We start from the raw sequence: 19,118 nt of genomic DNA, 5'->3' as shown, positions 1-19,118 counted from the left end.
TTTTCCCACCAAGCTGTTCTGTAGTGATACCAGCTTTTGCTATGATGATCAGGCTAATATGCTCTCCAGGGCTCACTCTGTTATCATTGTCTGCTAGTAGCTCATGAACAGTTCAGTGTTTGAAGTAACAAAAGCAGCTACTTAACACTAAGTTGAGACATCCAAAAACTTTTAATACTTTTCTACATCACTTTTCTTTATACTATCAAAGGTGTTTTATTTCCTCTTAGTGTAAAAATGTGGGGAAATTTAGTTGTCTGTTTTGGAGAAAATATTAAAGTGCAAAATGTTGCAAACATCATTTTGGCATGGGTGGTTGTTTGACAATGGGCACAATGTTTTTGTTGTGGCAGCAGCTATTTTCATAAAAAAAAAGCCACAATCAGTACTTGATGGGTCTTAAAACCGTGTCCTGAAGAAGACTATTTACTGTGACAATATGACACTGATGGTGGGAAACGACAGATTGCCCAGATTCATCAACTGTGGGATGAGAGGTTATAACGGGTTTGAATGCAGAAGATTCAGTTCCACCATGTTAACCACATTTTTCATCTGGCTAATATGTGAGCTCCAGCTCTGACATAAGAAATCCTGTAAAACTCCAGGTGAGTTAAAAAAAAAAAAAAAAAAACATACGCAGTCCCAAAATTAAAACCATTTGTATTTTTGGGAAACATTATTTCAAAAGCACAACGTGAAGTATGGAATCATTACAAACATTTAAGACAACAGTAAGAATAAGGTTTTAACAGTTCAGTCTGCAGCAGTCTAGAAAAATTATACAATTTTATTTTAAAAAGGTGAAAATTTAAAATTCATTAAAAAAAACAAACTATGATATGGGAACACAAGTCCTCATGAGAAGCTTGGTACAGTGAAACACAAAGTCTACCATAGTGAAATACAAGATGGACTATTTCTGTAAATTTATGTACATGTGGCTTGCACAGTTTGAAAGTGAAACCCTGTCTTCATAACACTTGCTCACTTGTTTTCTAACAGCAAAATTAAGAGGCCAGTCACTAGCTTCACTCAGAATGACAACCAGAAAAGTGGACAAGGGTGAATTAAACAATAAATACATGACTTCATAGTTGCTTACAAGTTATATATATAAAAAAAAAACAACTAAGGGTCTGTTGATTTTTCAGTCTTTTAAATTAAGCACGATAAAGTCAGGACATTTCATTCCCCTAACCACATTCTAATAGGTGAATAAAGCAAAAAAAAAGTAGCTGAAAAAGTATCTACAGGATAATGCATATGGACTATAGTTCATGCCTAAAGAAGACTGCAGTGTTGCTCTCAAGTGATAAAATCTGCAGCTGACATTTCCAAAAAATAAAAAAAATCCAGTCTGACTTCATTCATGAGGACAGTAGACAGGTACTGAGGGATTATCAGCCTGTTTGCAAGTAACTACTAACTACAGTTTGGTGCTCCGAGGTGACCAAAAGCAAATCTGGCATAACAACTAGTCATCGATTTTGAGCCAGCCTTTTTTATAGTCTATTAGCAGCTCTAGGTAGTATTTCCACTCTGGCTCGCTGTCATACCTGACCTCAAATATAGTCTTTAGAGGGTTGGTGTGGGCCTCGTGGATACCCAGCACCTCTCCCCTGTACCACACTTCTGATTTGTCAACTTCTTCATACAGATGGTAGATTCTCTTTCCTACCAAGTCTGGGTAGTAGAAGCTCATGGCCCGCCGAGCTCTTTGGACAGCCGAACGCAGGACCCATCGCCTTCTGTGTTCAGCGCTGTGGCAGGCGGACAGGTAGGGACAGTATTTGATCTTTAAGAGTGATCTGCGTTTTCCTTTAGAAGAGCTTTTGAGGGGTCTTGAGGCATGAGAAAAGCTTTCCATTCTCTGCAACCTATGGGTTAGTTGGGGTGTTGTCGTGTGAAGGTCCTTCTCACTACTTGTCTCTTCTTTCCTATCAGTCTGTGAGAGGGAAGGATCGGTAACTGTCCCAGAGTCAGATACTGCTTTGTAGTGGGCCTTTTTTCTTTTAAGACCTTCACTAAACATCCTCCTCAATTTGAGAATCATGCCTGAACAATTCTTGGATTTAACTGGAGATTTGTCTGGACCCGAGGGCTGACCAGCAGGCTGTGGACTTGAGGACTCCTCCATTTTTCTGTCAATGGGAGATGGGGAAAGTTCATCCAAGGTTAAAGGACATGTCCATGAATTCTCAGAAGATGTGCTTTGTGGAGCAAGTAAAGAATCCTGCTCTGCAGCCATGTGATTACTCCCTCTTTTTTCTGTCTCTTTAGACTGATGGGCACTCCAGTTTTGCTTACTAGATGGGTTCAGTCCTTTTACACTCTTTTCTGTGTCATCTGCCTCTTCCTCATCTGACAAACTGTTATCCAGAAACATGAACCTTGAGCTGCTCTTTACCCTGCTTTTTCTATTTCTGTTCGCACATGATTTGGTTTCCAGGTCCTTTGGGTGTCTCTGTGAGAGTGACTCTGAGAGTGAGCCTGGGGAAGCAGCGATGCTTGAAAATACAGGAGTCCTGCTGATCTCCCGTGTCTCCTCACCATCCCTTTCACTGTCAGCAGAATCATCCACATCTAATCCTGCAACACAGGGAATACAGCAATAAGCAGAGGTCAAAAATATGCCAGGTCTATAAAAATTAGGTTGCTGGCATAATGAGATGTTAAAATTTAGAGAGGGTATTGAATTTATGTAGTAATCAAAAGTCAGAGAGGGACGTTCAGAAATAAAAATTTAATTCACCGTTTCCTAACTGATGATTCCTAAAAAGCAAGCTCACAGCCAAAAAGTCCAACATTCCTTACAAGTTGAAAAATAAATGCTCCCAAAGTGCTTATTCAACACACAGGAACAGTCAGAACCTATTCTATTAACAGCAGATATGGTGTTTGGACAGCATGATCCTCCACCATGAAACACCCTTTCTGCAGAGACAGAATAGAAGGCTGTGGGAGTAAACGCAAAGGCTGGAAAAAAGTCAGCTGCTACAAGGGATGCTATCAGTTAGGGATGAAACAGCAGTGGATAGGCAAGGATAGGACAAGGGACATGATGATACCAAAGTCAAGTGCTCCCAAACCATGTGATTTACTAATGTCTGTAGTGAATGGATATTCAACAAATGCACGTGCCAGTTAAAAGAGCAGCTGTCAAAGGACACAAAGAAAAAAAGGAAACTTTTAAAGGACAAGTCAGGTGATATTCCAGTCTTCTTACTGTCAACAAATCCCACAAAAAGCCCAAAGCCAAACAATGAATAGATCCTTCTAACAAGTATTGCCTGTATAGCCAAAACCTACAATATGTAACTTAAGATAGTGATAGAATGATTCTCCAAATCAATCCACTCTGCTCTGCTCAGCACTCCCTCTCCTGGTTCCACTATGCTCCACCACGCTCTGCCCAGCTCTTCAGATATTTGTCGCTATGAAATTACAATAAATGAGAACGCAGCAGAACTTACTGATCAAGCAGAAATAACTGAAGATCTCTGACTGGTTAGAGATCAATCCTGCTCAAAAACATTTAGAAGTCAATATCTCTGCACTGCTGCCAGTGCTGTTCAATGAGTCTGGGCCACAGAAGGCTTCGACAGCACCTCTCCACATTAAGACAAGTTTTGGAGCAGATTTCTACAACAAAAATATTTGGAAAAAAAAAGTTACTGTAGCTTTCACACATTGTCATTTTGGGGTTTTCAGTGGCTTCGTAAAAGAAAAACAAACAAACAAAAAAAAAACCCACCATAGTACACCGCCCCTTACCCTTTAGATGCATGTTAAACATCACAGATAAATGTTGTTCACAAATGCAATCATTTAGTACCACTTCCCTCTATGAAGAAATAGCACAGATGGTGAAAAGATGATGATCACGGTTTTCTGAGAAAACATGAACTTCTCTCCACTTCAGAGGGCCCAAAATGTACCAGTGCAGTTTAACCCCAATGTGTACTGCAGGCCGTCACTTCCTTCCTCTGGTAATGTGATCCTCCAGCCTGCCTTACACCATTTAAGGCCCACTAATACTATCCAACAAAATCATGAAGGCGAGCTGCATTTTTCCACAAATAGCTCAGCTCAGCAACACCCTTCCCTCCACCCGTCCATAACAAGTATAATGTAATCATGCAACTTCTTGTGATTAGTAACTGAAGGTTAGCACAAAGGATCCCTGCTTTCTAATCAGAAAAAGCAAAGAGAGGGACAACATAAAAAACAAATATACCTGGACTTGCTTTTGGACATCAGGTGAGGTTGATTCTGCAAAAAATAAATGGATTTTATATTGAATATTTATTGTCTGTTGTGATATATATATACTTTTTTAACAAAAGGGCCAATAATGCAGCAAATGTTACTACTAAAAAAACTTTTAAAGGAAGATGATGATGATATAGTGAACTGTCAAAAATATGCTTTATAATCAGTGAAGCACACCATCAACTCAAAGGGGATTTCCAGAAATGTGCAAGGAAGGGAAGGAAGCACTGTTGCGTTGGCAGTCATGTTATGCACATCACATGGTCAAATTTTCAAAACAATACTCTTTCAAAGTATTTATCAAGAAACAAAGATTACATAGAACCAAAATTCAGTTGAACTATCTGAAACAATATAATATTGATCAGTCTTCCATGATTCAAAATAAATCATTTAGTATTTATTTAAATACACATTGAAATACCTTTCACTCATGACTGGGTGAAAAGTTGCTGTTTTATGAGGCGGCTGACCATTAAACTGTACTTTGCCCGTCTAAGCATCGGAATGTAGCCTAGTCTTTTAAAAGCCTTCAGCTTATGTATGCATGACCAATGTCCATTAGTCATTAATGTCCTCTCGCATTCATGAACATTTGTTTACACAAGCGTGGGTGAGATATGTGGTTGTGTCCAGCAATACCCCATGTGGGGTACTTAACAGGACTGTTTATTGTGACACCTCTTACTTATCTGGCTTGACAATACCTAAAGAGATAAATACCATAATACCATCCCAGAGCAACATCCATTTGGAAAACAGGCGGGAATAATTTAAGCACTAAAATTTACATCCCTATATTACCCATGATTAGGAAAACATTTACAGTACTACACATGCTACCTCAGTAACTCTGACGTGAACACGCACTCACCCAGATGTTTGCAGACAGAGATGTAATAGAAAAGGTTGACCACATCAGCGTAGATGTCAGGCAGGTGTTTGAGAGACATAAGTCTCCTAAGCCGGGAGGAGCAAGCTCGTTTATGAAGCTGGATGAGGATCTTCTCTTCAGAGAGCGTGGTGGGCCGCAGTTCCACTTTGTGCTCCTGCAGGACCTGGTCGATGAAGCTGCCCTGGACCGTTGGAAACAGCAGCTCCTTCACTACCAGCATAGGAAGGAATATCGCCCCTGTCCGCATGACATGTGGAAAAGGACAGCGTTCCTGGGTGGTGTACTCTCTCAGCCTCTCGAGGACCTTATGGAGGGCCGACTTCATTTCCTCATTGAGCCACACCGCCCTAGCTTTTACCCCCAACAAACACGACACTTTCTGGACTTTGGTTGACAGAGATGAAGGTTCAGTAAATTCCAGCTGAGACAACCAGGTTCTGAGCTCCTGCTCTGGGGAGGCTAACACAGCTTTGGATACCAGTTTGCAGAGGAAATGGTGCAGCTCATAAAAGTGCTTGCGGACTGGGATTTGGAACTCTAGCTTTGGTATAAATTCAGTCAACAGCTGAGCTGGTGGCTTCTCCGGAGGTGGAGCCAGGACAGAATGCTTTGTATCAGGGAGAACAATTTTGTAGGTGGAAAGTTTCAGACAGTGGGGAGGAATGTTTTTGAAATTCTGTTTGCTCTCAGGTGGTTGAGGAGAAGTAAATGATTTGGGTTCAAGGGTGACCACCTGTTTGCATGCATCATCCTGAGAAACTAAATTAATCTGTGCAGGTTTGGACTCATCCCAAGTCTCATTTTCATCTGCTACTGAAGGTTTACTTTCAAGTTCATCAGGTTCACATGTCTTTATCACCAGCATGGGCCCGCTGTCTGATGAACCAGTCTCCTCGGGGTCTTTTTTGATTTCTATTTTGCTGTAGTCCTTCTGACTAACACAAGTCTCTGAAGTGTTTTCTGTGTCTGATGGATCCACTTTTTCCACTTTAATAGGTTTGGGTTCAGCGATTTCTGCAACAGGCTTCTCTGTGGGAGTTTTTGGACAAGTTTCTTTGGGAATTCCACAGACAACTGGCTGTTGTTCATCTTGATGTGGCCTTTTTCCTCTGATGTCTGGCTTGGTTTTGACTTCATGGTGTTCAGATGACGGGATGGTTTTCTGGGGTCCTCTAGTTCCAGAGGCTTGGCAGTGTGCTTGGTGAGGTGCCAGACTGAAGACACTGTCAATGACTGGCATAGGAGGGGAGTCGGTTTTATTTCCTACTTGGGCCTTCTCCTTTTCCACCTTTTGTCGTTTCTTAATGAGTGTCACGTCACATAAATCTCTATCCTCTTCTTTTATTTTGATGGGTGGAGAGGAATGAGAAACACTTCTCTTCAGGCACCGTTTAAGAACAGAAGTGCCTGAACTGGATGCAGTGCCATTGTGTTTGTTTCCTGTTGCAGCAGCAGGGGAATAAATATTTTTTTTCACATTGGCACTATTGCTTACAGCTGTGAGGATGTGATCTGAGCTGTGACTGGGTGACGGGGGTAGCCATGCTTCTGGGGAAACAGGAAGGCCTTTTGGTTGTTTCGGGCATGTAACATGGCCTTCACAAGAGGAATATTCCACGGGCCTATCCATGTTCAAGCCAGCTGGTGGCAGGAAGGGCCGGTCTACGTGTAGGCTGGTGAGTGGGGAGAAAAATCTGTTAATTTGCATACTAGGTGGTGAACCACCAGGTTGGCTTAAACGTCTGGTGGGACTGGTTTGGTCCAGACACAGAAATGGTGAAGAAACATGTGACTTGTCACCATGCAAGCTTGGGCTGGTTTTTGTCTTATGCAGACTGGCTGCTGAGGTCATGGGATGGTCCAAATATTGGCTGGATGGAGAAGTGGTTTTGTAATCCGAGTGAAAACTAGACAATGCATGGTGTGTTTTTAGGGAAGGCCTGGTCGGGCCTGCATTTAAATAAAATCTAGGGACTGCGTAACACGGATAGTCAAAACCCTGAATAAAGGAATGATTTGGCAACATTTCAGTGCTAGGCAAAGGCAAAGGAATTTCACCATGAAGTGAGTGAGGTACTACGAAATGCTCCCGGGGGGCTGAGATTGTGGGTTTAAGAATAACAGAGCCATCTTCTCTCTGCTTACTACTAATATCTTTACACTGTGTCCTGTTTTCTACCTCGACATTTGCCTGGGGGTAGTAGAACATCGGGTGCTGTGTTAGCTGGCCATATTTGGACATGGGAGAACATTCCTGATAAACCTCTGAGGTCATATGCTCATATGTAGGATGGGAGGGATATAGGCTAGGATACCCTCGGGGGGGAGTCTGTAAACGCTGACTCTGCTCAGTTAAAGAGCCAAACAATGTGTGAGTTGGGACGCATGAGTAACTGCTGTAGTTTGAGTCAATCATAGAAGGAAAAGTCATTGCTCTAGTTGGGCTGTATGCATCTACAGTCATCCTCTTCAGTGGTTCTGCACTGGGCTCAAACTGTAAACCTCTCGGATGCAGCACTAGGTCTTGTTCCTTCCTCTGAATAGGCTGCCTTTCAGTGTAGCAAGCATCAGTTTGCATCCAATCATGCTCATAAACAGTGTGCGATATCCTTGGAGAGCCATGCTCCACACTGTATCGTTGTCCTATTACACAACCCAATTCATTACAGCAGGAGCTATGTCTGTAAACAGGTTTAGGAATTGCTAAGTAAACAGGGCTTTCAGATGGTGGAGATGAATTCTCACCTCCAGGTTTTTGTTTTCCAACAGTCACTGATGTAGAAGCTGTAGGGCTCTTTACCCCAGGACTTTTGGTGTATAATGTAAAGCCCTGTTTTACTGGGGCATGGCACAGAGTGGAGGAAAGAGAATGGCCTTCCTCTGAAGAACCGCTGTCTTGCCTGTAAATTATGTGGTTTCGTCCCTCCGTGCCAGAGAGGTGACTCACAGGACTTCTGCCATCCAGCAGGGAGGTCTTTGAGTTATTCCGAGGAGGAGTTAATCCTGCACCATCCTTTCCTCTGGGGTCATAAGTAAAGTAAGCCCCGCTGTATGGCAATGGCTGCTTACCCAGAAAACCAGACATATTTTGTGGCTTTGACAGGCCTGTGGATGCTATGGTCCCATTGAATAATGGCATCTTGTTTCGAAACACTGGGTCAATGAGGGTCTGCATCGACTGGCTGTTCATCATGTAGTAACTCTGTTGTGATGTTGCACTGATATGGCTCCAGACCTGAGAATACAGAAACAACTATTAGACGATGGCATTAAATCGTTAAATGTCTATGCAAGATTAGTTCAAGAGATCCATCCTTTTAATTAGCTTGTATAAAACTCCTGCCTCCGACATTAGATGGCAGGGCAAAATACATTGCAAGGTGTTTATTTTTCTGCTAACATAAAGTCATCATTATATAACAACTAGCTTGAGACATTTCCTCAACCTGGACATATATGTGACATGCATGTGATGAGCCACAAGATCAGTGAGGTTCACTGAGGGAGAAGTGATAGTCCGAGTGTGAGGAGTCGTCACAACTTAATGCACTAGCATGAAATTTTAGAGAATGAGACAGGTTAAGAATGGAAACTGTTTCCCACAGACAACACATAGTGGGAAAAAACAAAGCAGTTCTCACCGTGCATCACGGCTTATGGTGCTGGCATCATATTCATGTGTGGCTGAAAGCAATCTTCACTTAGACCATGTCTTCAAATATGAGAATTACTACATGTGTGAATGACTAATATATTAGATGTCAGAATGTGTCATCGCTGTTCTATCAAAGACGTTTCCCTTTAGACCAGATCTTCTCACCTGATCTGACAGATACTGTACTTCTCACCTTGCCCTGAGACCCAACACTAAAAGTGGACCCTGTTTCTATTCTGCAATTTATAACCACAAACCTTCAGCCATACCAGAGTTCCTTTTTCATATACTTCCCCAGTGTTGGGGTGCAACTAACAGTTATGGCCTCGTCATGTGATGAACCATAACAGGAAACAGCATCTTTAACTTTATTATTAGCGTTGCCCCACTGGTGGCCAGTGCATTCTAAGTTACTCTCTAAAACTAATATCTGCTGGGTGTGCTGAAGGTTTACACCACTACCAGATGTCTTCAGTCCATCCTGTTGACACCTTTCATAAAGCACAGCGCGATCTCTGCGCACACCGAGGAGAAATGCGGTTTAGGTGCAGCACGGAGGAAACTGCGTAGATGTGTTTTCAACTGACTTAAAGCCGCAGTGTGTGTGTGTGTGTGTGCGTGTGTGTTCGACTGTCTGTGTGTCCATGCTCCCAGATCTGTAGGGCAAGGGTAATGGAGAGTGTGATTTCCGAAAGCAACCCGTATTTCCTTTTTTTTTTCTTTTTCTCTCTTTTATTACATGCTTGGAATAAATAAATAAATAAATAAATAAAATAAAATAAATAATATACATTCCAGCTTGTCAAAAGCCGGAATTTGTTAATTAAATGACGACCAATTACTTTATCAGTTCAATAAAATCTGGAGAGTGTCGGCAAGTTCTAAGTGAAACAATGACACTAATTTCCGCAAGTAGGTCCGAGAAGGAACTCGCGACGTAAAAACGGGAACTTAAATTCTATGAAGAAGTTTCTTCTCACAGTTTCTTGTGACAACGCGGTCAGTTGTAACCCCGGAGGAGGATATATTTGATTATCGCGAGTTTGTTGTCCTGCCTCCACGGACAGCTTCCTCAAATTGACAGGACGCAAATAATATGAAAATAATTCAGACTACGTGCAAAAGCTCGACTGCCAGACACGGTGCGAGTCATTTCCATACAGGCTCCGAAAGCGTCGTAAGCCATGGTAAAACGCAGACCACACTGTGGGTTAAAAACAACACCGTTTCAGCCACTTACAATGGACGCATATATGAAATACTGTAGTTTCGCATTATCTCCTGCTTTTCTAGAAGCGACACTAGTGTGTGTGCCACAATTTGCGGTCCCCTTTCTTCCCTGTATCAGAATCTGTCGTTAATTTGGAAATCTGAACAGCAAACAAGTTTTCTTACCTCGCTGTTCTGACGACAATAAATGATTTCCACAAAGACTCCATGAAACACAGCTTCTTGCGAAAGGAGGGGGAAGTAGTTCCTCTGTTTGTTAGTGGGTCGGTCGGTCCGGATGCCCCAGAACCCCACGGAATGAAGTGAAGGCCTGCCAAAAGGTTTGAGCGGGTCGCCCGGAATCCACGCGGCTCTGGAGAAGTTAACAAACTGAAGAAAAGACAAAAGGGAGGAGGATGGTCTTTGATCAAAAGGCGGAGTCACACCCGCTGTCTTTCCACGGTTTGTGCTTGTGCATGAGATGTTTTCCCGCTGATGACTTTATTGGCCATATCCTAATGTCCAGCTGCCAGATGGGCGCAAATGCCACCTCAGATGAAGTCGAGTCATGTGGGCTTTCTTTAATTTAGATGTTAAATAATACGAGTGTGACTTGCTTCCTTTCTCTGTTGCTCCTAAACCAGAATTTTGGTCCATATCCTTCAGGGGATCCCAGAGAGTCACCAAAAATAAATAAACGCATATCACTTCATTCAAGCGAACCCAAGACATCAGATTTTTAGGGAGTCCGAAATTCTCATCCTTTATGTTTGGCTTATTCAGAAATAGTTTGGGAAGCCCTGATCTAGATGGGTTTAGTGTGCACAGCTTTGGAAGAGGAATAAGACAAAGATGTTAAGAATTTGCAGTACATATCTGCAAAAGGAATATTAATGTCATGATAATCTACTAACGTTATCAAAGGTTAATACCCCAGTTAGTCCTGCTATAAAACTGATTAAAGTCACACGCAGGTACAATGCTGCAGAAAAGTAAAACCTTTAATGAACTGCAAACCAAGAGTTAAAAAACACGTGGAATTAAGAAAATATTAACATAATTGCTAAAAAAAAACTACTGTGTGAAGGAAGACTCTATAGCACTGTCAACCTAATGTAGTTAATGGTTGACTTTAGTTGACCAAAGTTAAACTCAGATCAGCCATTAGCTCAGTCGGTCTCTGTTTTACCTGTTGTCATTGATCGTATCCCACAGTTACTTTCTTGTTGCACTTGCATCATACCAGTCCCTCTTCACCAGTGAGTTGGAGGCTAATTTGTGCATCCCGTAGGGCTGTCACAGTTTAGTCTAGACAAGTTACTGGCTTCCATCAGTTCCTCTGGCCTCACAGGTAAAGAGAGGCTCATCAAGGGGTTTGACTGAAGAGAAAGAGGCAGGGGCCTTTCCCCATGGGGCTCTGTCACATCCCCCCATTTCCAGTTACCATGGTGTTATCACTTAAGGCTACCCAACACAAGGCATCAAGGGGCTAACAGTGTGCCATATGGGTACAGCAACACAAATGTTCAAACATAGAAAGGCAAAATGACACATTAAATACATGCAGTTGTAGTCAGTCAGAAACTTTCAGAGAGAGTCAACTGTAACAGAAGGCATATTTAGAAAGGAATCATAAATTCACCCTTAAGTCCTCCTGTGCACCTGTTGCTGGTAGCCAAGTCAGTGAATAATATTACAGCATGGAGAGACTATGCAATTATCTTATTCGTTTAATGTGTTGCCACTTGTTTCCTGATACAGTACTCTGTCAAATATTTACTGGAGGCAAATTTGCAGTTGGCAATATAGTGTTAAAGGTTATTTCCCTATGTGAAACTTCATTCTGTTGAGCTTCTAATATGCATAAATACACATTAATACACAGCAAACATTAAGCTGATAATTGTAACTGTTTTTAAGGTAAACTAATTATAGAGAAGAACGGTTTGTCTTTCCCTTGGGGCTGTCAACATGGGCATCGTGCCCAGGATGGAGGAATAACCGTGTTGTGATAAAATATACATAGAAACAAAGACAGTACACTTTACTTCAGTACATTTTCTTTTGCTCATGACTCCATGAAGTGTTTACCACTTTTAAACATATGAGAGTCAATAAAAGATGTTGTGGTGACACATGGAGCAGAGCGTGTGATCTCTCAGGATGTAGTTTCTGATGAAACACTGCTGAACGCTCCCAGAGGCCAGAAACTACATGCTGAGCCTTGAGACTGCTCAAGTTGCATCAGACACACGAGGCGCATCTGCACCTGAACGTGCACACACATTGTCACAGAGAACAAGATACCATATACATGTAGTTCATATTTGTCATTGTGTAGCTACAATGTAGACTGCACACGCAATCAAACATGCTTTACACAGTATGGATTGCTGCCGATCTGAAGTCTGCACTTCTTTTTATCACTTGTTGCTCAGATAATACACATACATATTTCATTCCAGAGTCAATCCCCCGCAGCTTTCCTTCTAGAGTACATTTAACAAATCTGTAAGATCTTCATGGTTCAGCTGTTAACTTGGAGCACAACAGTCTGTCATAGTATATTTAAGTCATTACTCCAAAACTCATATTCTTTAGTTTTTGTTCATTATAGCAAATAAAAGGCTGAGTTTTTTTTATAAACTTCTCAAACTCTCCATAATAAAACCCTTTCTTCAATGTTGTTTCTTGATTTTAAAAAAGCTGAAGCTGCATGTGCAGATAGCTGACTGTTTAGTTTCCATCATATCTCTATTGTTAAAGCTTCCAAAGTACACCTGTGGTGTCATTTAAACCTTGTAACTACAGCACGCAATCGAGTAACAGCACTGATGCTCCCTCAGCTAGAATGTACGTGAAAACTACTCTCAAACTAGATTCTTTCACTAGGCTTAGAAATTTTAAAGATTTGCAATTTAATTCAGTGTTCTCACTTAAAATGTGGTGTTCTTGTACAGGTATGTTGGTTGTGCAGTTGTCTGAATGTGTCTTCGTTTCTTGAGCTGTATAAGACTATCAGGTCATATAAAGTGGTGACAAATAAAAAAAACTGAACAATTTCTTTAAGTTGAGGTTGAAATTGTAATAATAATAAATCCTCAAATCATATAATTTAACCGAGTATCAAATAAACAGTGTTGTATTTTGTGGGATTCACAACAAAAAGAAAGGAGTTCTGAGAGAGCTAAGATTCGTGAGGCTGTTCAGAAATGTCTTGAAGTACAGTCACTTCTTGGTGAAGAGTTACTAAAGCTGCAGTAGAGAAAAATAATATTTTTGGTCTTGAAAAGTCAACCTTTGATTATTTCACTCTGCATATCTGCAGGTTTGGTGTGTTATCCACAGTTTTGAGAACACGGTGTTTATCTGAAGTAGGCAGACATGCAAGCTTCCCCACAGCACTGTCAAGGCCATGATGGCGCTCCTCTCATCAGTGCAGCTGATGTAATGTGCTTCTGGCCTCATTAACAGAATCAGCAGCCAATAGCATCAGGACAAGTTATGGCTCAGGGAAGGATGCTTTTCGTTTGGGGAGCCATTCACACGGCTCCAAGTGCTGCAACCTCGACAGCTCAACAGTAACAATGCCCCAGGCTATTTGCAAACCAAATTTCACCCACCTCCCTTGGATTTAGTGAGAATGGAAATAAACTGAGATAAAGTATATCTGGAATGTGTAAGCAGCACAAATGTCTACATGGTGGTTATAAAAGATGGCTTTGTTCACATGAGAAAGAGAAATATCAGTGCTTTCAAATTAACTTTACAACATAATAAATTGAATGATTCAGCAATACTCAGTGTGTATGACTATAATAAAGAAGAATTTTAATGATCAACAATGCAGATCTACTGTAGATAGTTGTTGCAGCTAGCTGTTATTATTAACTGTTTTTTTTGGTCTGTTGGTGACAAAGTTTGAGTATTATATCTTGAAGTCTTGTGAAACAGGCTGTCAGAACCTTTCTGTCCTACTTGTCCAACATAATAATGCTGCAGAAGAAACAAACCCTGAAGATTACCACCCTCAAGGTTCAGTCCCTCTCAGTTTATTACAAGTAAGACAGTTGTTACTGTCTGCTACTTCTCACTCATAAAACATAAACAAACCATTGTCTGGTTTGGTTTGACATTCACTCGTCTGTCTTGTCTTAACACAATCCAGACTGGTACTTTTCACTCTGTTTAGAGATGGAGGGTTTTTCACAAAGATAAACATGTCAAACGCTAATATGAACCACGGGTTTCAGCGTTTGTGGCCTCTGGTACTGGAAATCATGGTTAAAAAAAGAACTCTGTAAAATACTTCTACTACTTCTTGGTCTATCTTAAAAAGATATATTTTTTTAAATACTGCATGATCTTGTCTACACAAACAAAATGAAGGTGTATGTGTGCTGGAATAAGACTGCTACAATTACTAATGGTCACTGAGACTGGTGCATCCATACCTCAGCTGACAGTTTTGTACAGTAAAGCCAGTCTGTTAAACTGCCTTGTGGGTATAATGTTTCCACTGCTTTGTCTCACATAATTAACCCCATAGGCACTGCGGCAGCTCCTGCTGACTTAAATCAGAACAATGGTTTCTAAAATTACAATCACACATGCATTTAATAATTTTTTGTTGCATAATGACTGGTTTGCTAATGGCCACATAGAGTTTGTTGCTTTAAGCACAGTGAACATTTGTCTTTCATTTTTCAATGCATTTTGCTACTAATAAAAAAAAATAAAACATATAGTTTAAACTCTAACAACTGAGGAATGTCAATCACCTTTGTTGAGCAGGTACAATATCTGACCCTGATATTTTGTATTTATATAGTAATTTGAAAAAAAAAAAAAACCTACAATGATACACCCATATCAAACAAGTGACTATTATTTGTTCAGCTAACACAAAATTAAATATAATTCAGAAGAACAAAGGTGTTGTCCTAGAGAGGCATGTAGATGACATCATTAAACAAACAGCTTGGTCATTCAGCTTCACTATTTTCACGAAGCTGGCAGTAATACGTCATTTTTTTGTCAACGCCCACATTTTAATTTGCATGACAGACATTTAGACCACAGCTATTGACAAAAAAAAGGCAACCCATGAGAGATATTTTTCAAATGTTTTCACCATTTAAGTAACTCCCCTTTTCTGTAGTGACGTATTAATCCCAAAATTACACTGACATTTGTGAATAGTATATTTATGCTATTGACAAAGCAGCATATCATTGGAGACATATTATGAGCTCATGTATATACACTCCAACAAGCCATCAATCATATCATTGTAATTAAAAACTAACAAACTGTGGCTGCAATTCACTCGAGCTATGCTAAGAATTACATGAGATCATGATAGTCCAAATACATCAAGTAAAACTATATGTTGTTCTGCCCAAACCGGTACAGCAAAGCTAACAAAAGAGTAGGGAGATGCCCATCAGTGTCAAGTCAGTACACACCCACACATGAAGACTTGTCAAATTAAATAGGTGAAAGCCACCGTGTGAGTTTACCATGGGTGTGTAGGGCCTTAAGGGACTAAACACAAGATCATTTTGAAGTCATCAAGTATATTTTCTATTGAGCTTCAGTGCCAGTTGTTGCACAATATGATGTGACGTTCATGGTTTCTGAGATCACTCATCTGGTTTCTCAAGATACTGCCTGACAGTGCTGACAATAGTTGATACCTCTGCCATTGCGCCTTTACCTGCAGCAAAGTAAAAAGTGCAGGTTACAAAAGTATCTTCGGCAAGGAGAAGTAAATTATCATTTAGCTTCCTGGAAACAATGATGTAGTACAAGCCTTTGTGCACAATCAGCATACTCACAAACCCTATTTAATATACATATTCTTAAGTGCATCCACAGGGTTTGCATATCTATTTCTATACACACATCTAAGGATTTTCTTCTAAATCTGCATTCAAAGATTTTATAACTTTAACTGATCATTATTGTATATCTTGTAAGACTTGTGGGCATGCTTTTCTATGTGATCTCCTTCAGAGGAATTCTGTTTTCCCTATAGTTACAGCAGTTTGTGCAAGTAAGAACAAGTCACAACAGTACTGTACCAAGGTCCCTAGAAAACACAAGCAATTTAGTGAAAGACTGCAATCAACAGATATTATCAATCAGTGTTTCAAATGAAATCATACACATGCGTGGTGCATTGTATAAACTTCATCATTTCATCAATAGACATATGACAAAGTAAGCTGTTTACAAAGGTATGGCTGTAATAGGACATAGAAATGTGTAGTCTGTTGATGTCCTTGAAGAACCACTCTGACAAATATATATTCTAATCAGTATCAATATTTGTGTTCTGCTCAACCTTCTCAGCAAACCAGGTGGTACTTGACGGAGTTGTTGAAACCCTCTTAATATTTTTAGAATATGATTGATCAAACAATCATATCCCGCTAATGGATGTCACCAGAAAAAAAGTTCCTGAACCTAAGTCTTGGGCCAACCTCATTTACATTTGTTGGACAAGTGCTAGAATGTGCTAGAATAGCAGCAAAGCAGGTACAATCTGTAAGTGTGTAATTGATCAGGCCATCATTAATATTTTTAAATGTATTCAAATTGTTATGATCAAACTAACAGGGTCCTGCATTCTGAGATCTTATCTGACACACACAAATATCAGTAGATTTAATATCTGTGTTTTCCCTGTATTAAGCCCACCTTCATCTCCACACACCAGCTTCTTGGCAATGCAGGGGATTTCCACATATCCAAACTCTTTCAGCTTGGATACCTGTTGGGCTGTAATGGGATGCTGCCACATAGCTGTATTCATCGCAGGGCAGAAGAGGACGGGTCGGCTGGTATCCCAGGCTCTTACCACACACGTCTGCCAATAACAAATAGGCTACTGATAAACTTGTAAACAATTTCAGAGAAATCATGCAATAAATTAGTATTATTTGCCACAACAATCTGTGGCACATAATAAATAATAATAAATTATAATAATTTAATGTTCTCACCAGCAGATTGTCACAAATGCCACTAGCGATCTTGCCAAGAGTATTGGCATCTAGGGGAGCAATGACAAGTAGGTCTGCCCAGCGCCTTAGCTCAATGTGTAGCACAGGGTCAGATCTCTGCGTCCACAGCTGGAATGAAAACATGCCTTTAGACACGTGGCCAACTCGGCACACTTCCTTTATGAGAATGTATGACACATTAGACCAAGGTTTCTCAATCTTTTCCAGCCCTTGATCATGTTTCTGTGTTTCAAAATATTAATTTGCTCAGCAACTGGAAATCAGTCAAGCAACTATGACATTCTTTTATACATTTATTTCAACAGTGAGGGAGCCTGCATGGAAATGATGGTATATTTCACACATATTTAATATAACATTTCATAAAATATAAATTTCAGTAGGACATCTTCCACTGCCCTATCAGCATATTAGTAGCACCAACACGGAGAAAATCTGCTCCAGAGTGTCATTTAATAATGGCTTAGTACAACATTTAAAAGGTTCACTGTTACCTCCCACTCATCCTTGTCACTGTAGATGTTTACTGAAACCTCTTCAGGATTGTAGAAGTGCTTGGCGTTTTCCGTAGTTACAACTCTTACATCCACCTATACAAGACAGTGACATTCACAGGGATTTTAAAAGCACTTTTTAATTTTTCTACATTCTCCTGCTCCCTGGAGCAAAATTACAGTACTATAACTTAATAAAATAACTATCCCTATTAATATTGCTGTGGTTTTCAGAGTTTCTGCACACTTTTTAATGACAGTGCAATGTAATACTTGTTTATTGGTCATATGGCCAAAGAAAGCAATGACAAAAGTGATAAAGACCAACTCTGGGACTTATCGTCCCTACTGGTTTTCCATTTTTCATGATGATAAGGCCTAGAATTGGTCATTGTTCTATACTTCAATGCTTTCTTAATGATAAATATTGTTGTGGGCTAATGTGAGCTCAGCCAAACTACACCCAGACCCTGCATGTTAACACAACCTCTGGCTTGATACAACCTCAGCATGAAACACTGCCTATATAACAAGCCTGAACACCTGCAAGACACAAGATGCAGTCTGCCTCCACTTTCACCTCAGCTGCATCAAATGGAGTTCATGAGGCGGGGAGGTGGGGGTGATGGGTGGGGTTATACTCTTGGGACCATCTCAGAAGGTGAAGAAAGGAAACAAGCTCACTGTCTTAGGGGGTGGGGGTGGCCATAGACTGGGTTGCCATATAACTCTAGCTAAAGTGGTAATAAAACACACACTGTGGCCTTTCCATGAACTGCATGGAATACATATTTTTTACTTTTCAAAATTATTGCCCATTTTAAAACACTAGTTAGAAAAGTAATCTGAAAATAATTAAACGCAGAAAGTTGCACTGCTTTAACAAAGTAGGCTAATTAAAATAGCTACATCATTTATTACTTTTAACCTTCCCAAAACTGAGACTTCATAAAAAGTCTTGAACAGCCTCCTGAAGCATAACTGCGGTGTCATTTGTGCTGTACCACAGGTCCAGAACAAAGATTTAATCCACTGTTAATTAAAATTAAAATTTTTAGATATTTTCTAAAGCCTTTTTGCAACTGCAACATCTACTCCATCTTGTGGTTAATGTGAGCTTATACATTATCCCAGAGAAACAATAACTGTGCATGTGCATGGACATACATGTAGCCGATACGGATAGAAGAGGTAGAAAATGAAAGCAGACTATGAATAGCAAAAAATAAACATAAATCTGCTGACCCCGGGGAGATGAAGAAGCTGTGAGACCAAAAGAGGCAGTTTCAAGGCTGCAACGCTTCCCGTTACGCCAACGAGAACACGAAATTCCCCACATGATTTCGGCAAATCTGTTTTCCCACAAGATACGTAGTGCTCTGTCTGCATGTTACCATTTCACCGAGCAGACACGCTGCAGTTCTCCTGTATAATTACCACGTCTTTTTCTATAATAATACTACATTATCTTACTCAGTCCGGTGCTACCTAAAAACCTAAAGAGAACTACCAATTGACTAGTTCCGTAAACATTCACACCAGCCAATCAGAGGAGAGTA

The 19,118-nt window shown here is 40.4% G+C and overlaps 2 protein-coding genes across 2 annotated transcripts; both read right to left on the bottom strand.

The window, feature by feature from the left end:
• Window positions 1-671: 671 nt before the first annotated feature.
• cunh15orf39 (chromosome unknown C15orf39 homolog) lies at window positions 672-10,781 on the bottom strand. Its single transcript, XM_020619352.1, has 4 exons — window positions 10,221-10,781; window positions 5,150-8,405; window positions 4,241-4,275; window positions 672-2,592 (listed from the first exon to the last, which is right to left on the bottom strand). Exons 2-4 carry the CDS (start codon window positions 8,361-8,363, stop codon window positions 2,587-2,589), a joined length of 3,255 nt encoding a protein of 1,084 aa, XP_020475008.1. The 5' UTR covers window positions 8,364-8,405; window positions 10,221-10,781; the 3' UTR covers window positions 672-2,586.
• Window positions 10,782-12,022: 1,241 nt separating this feature from the next.
• Window positions 12,023-19,044, bottom strand: ppcdc (phosphopantothenoylcysteine decarboxylase). The gene is made up of 5 exons (XM_020619359.1): window positions 18,805-19,044; window positions 17,560-17,655; window positions 17,045-17,173; window positions 16,740-16,908; window positions 12,023-15,753 (listed from the first exon to the last, which is right to left on the bottom strand). Exons 1-5 carry the CDS (start codon window positions 18,946-18,948, stop codon window positions 15,680-15,682), a joined length of 612 nt encoding a protein of 203 aa, XP_020475015.1. The 5' UTR covers window positions 18,949-19,044; the 3' UTR covers window positions 12,023-15,679.
• Between the last annotated feature and the right edge of the window lie 74 nt (window positions 19,045-19,118).

The sequence above is a fragment of the Monopterus albus genome, unplaced genomic scaffold, assembly GCF_001952655.1.
Source record: "Monopterus albus unplaced genomic scaffold, M_albus_1.0 scaffold218.1, whole genome shotgun sequence".
Lineage (NCBI taxonomy): Eukaryota > Metazoa > Chordata > Actinopteri > Synbranchiformes > Synbranchidae > Monopterus > Monopterus albus.
This window is presented reverse-complemented; position numbering and strand designations above follow the sequence as displayed.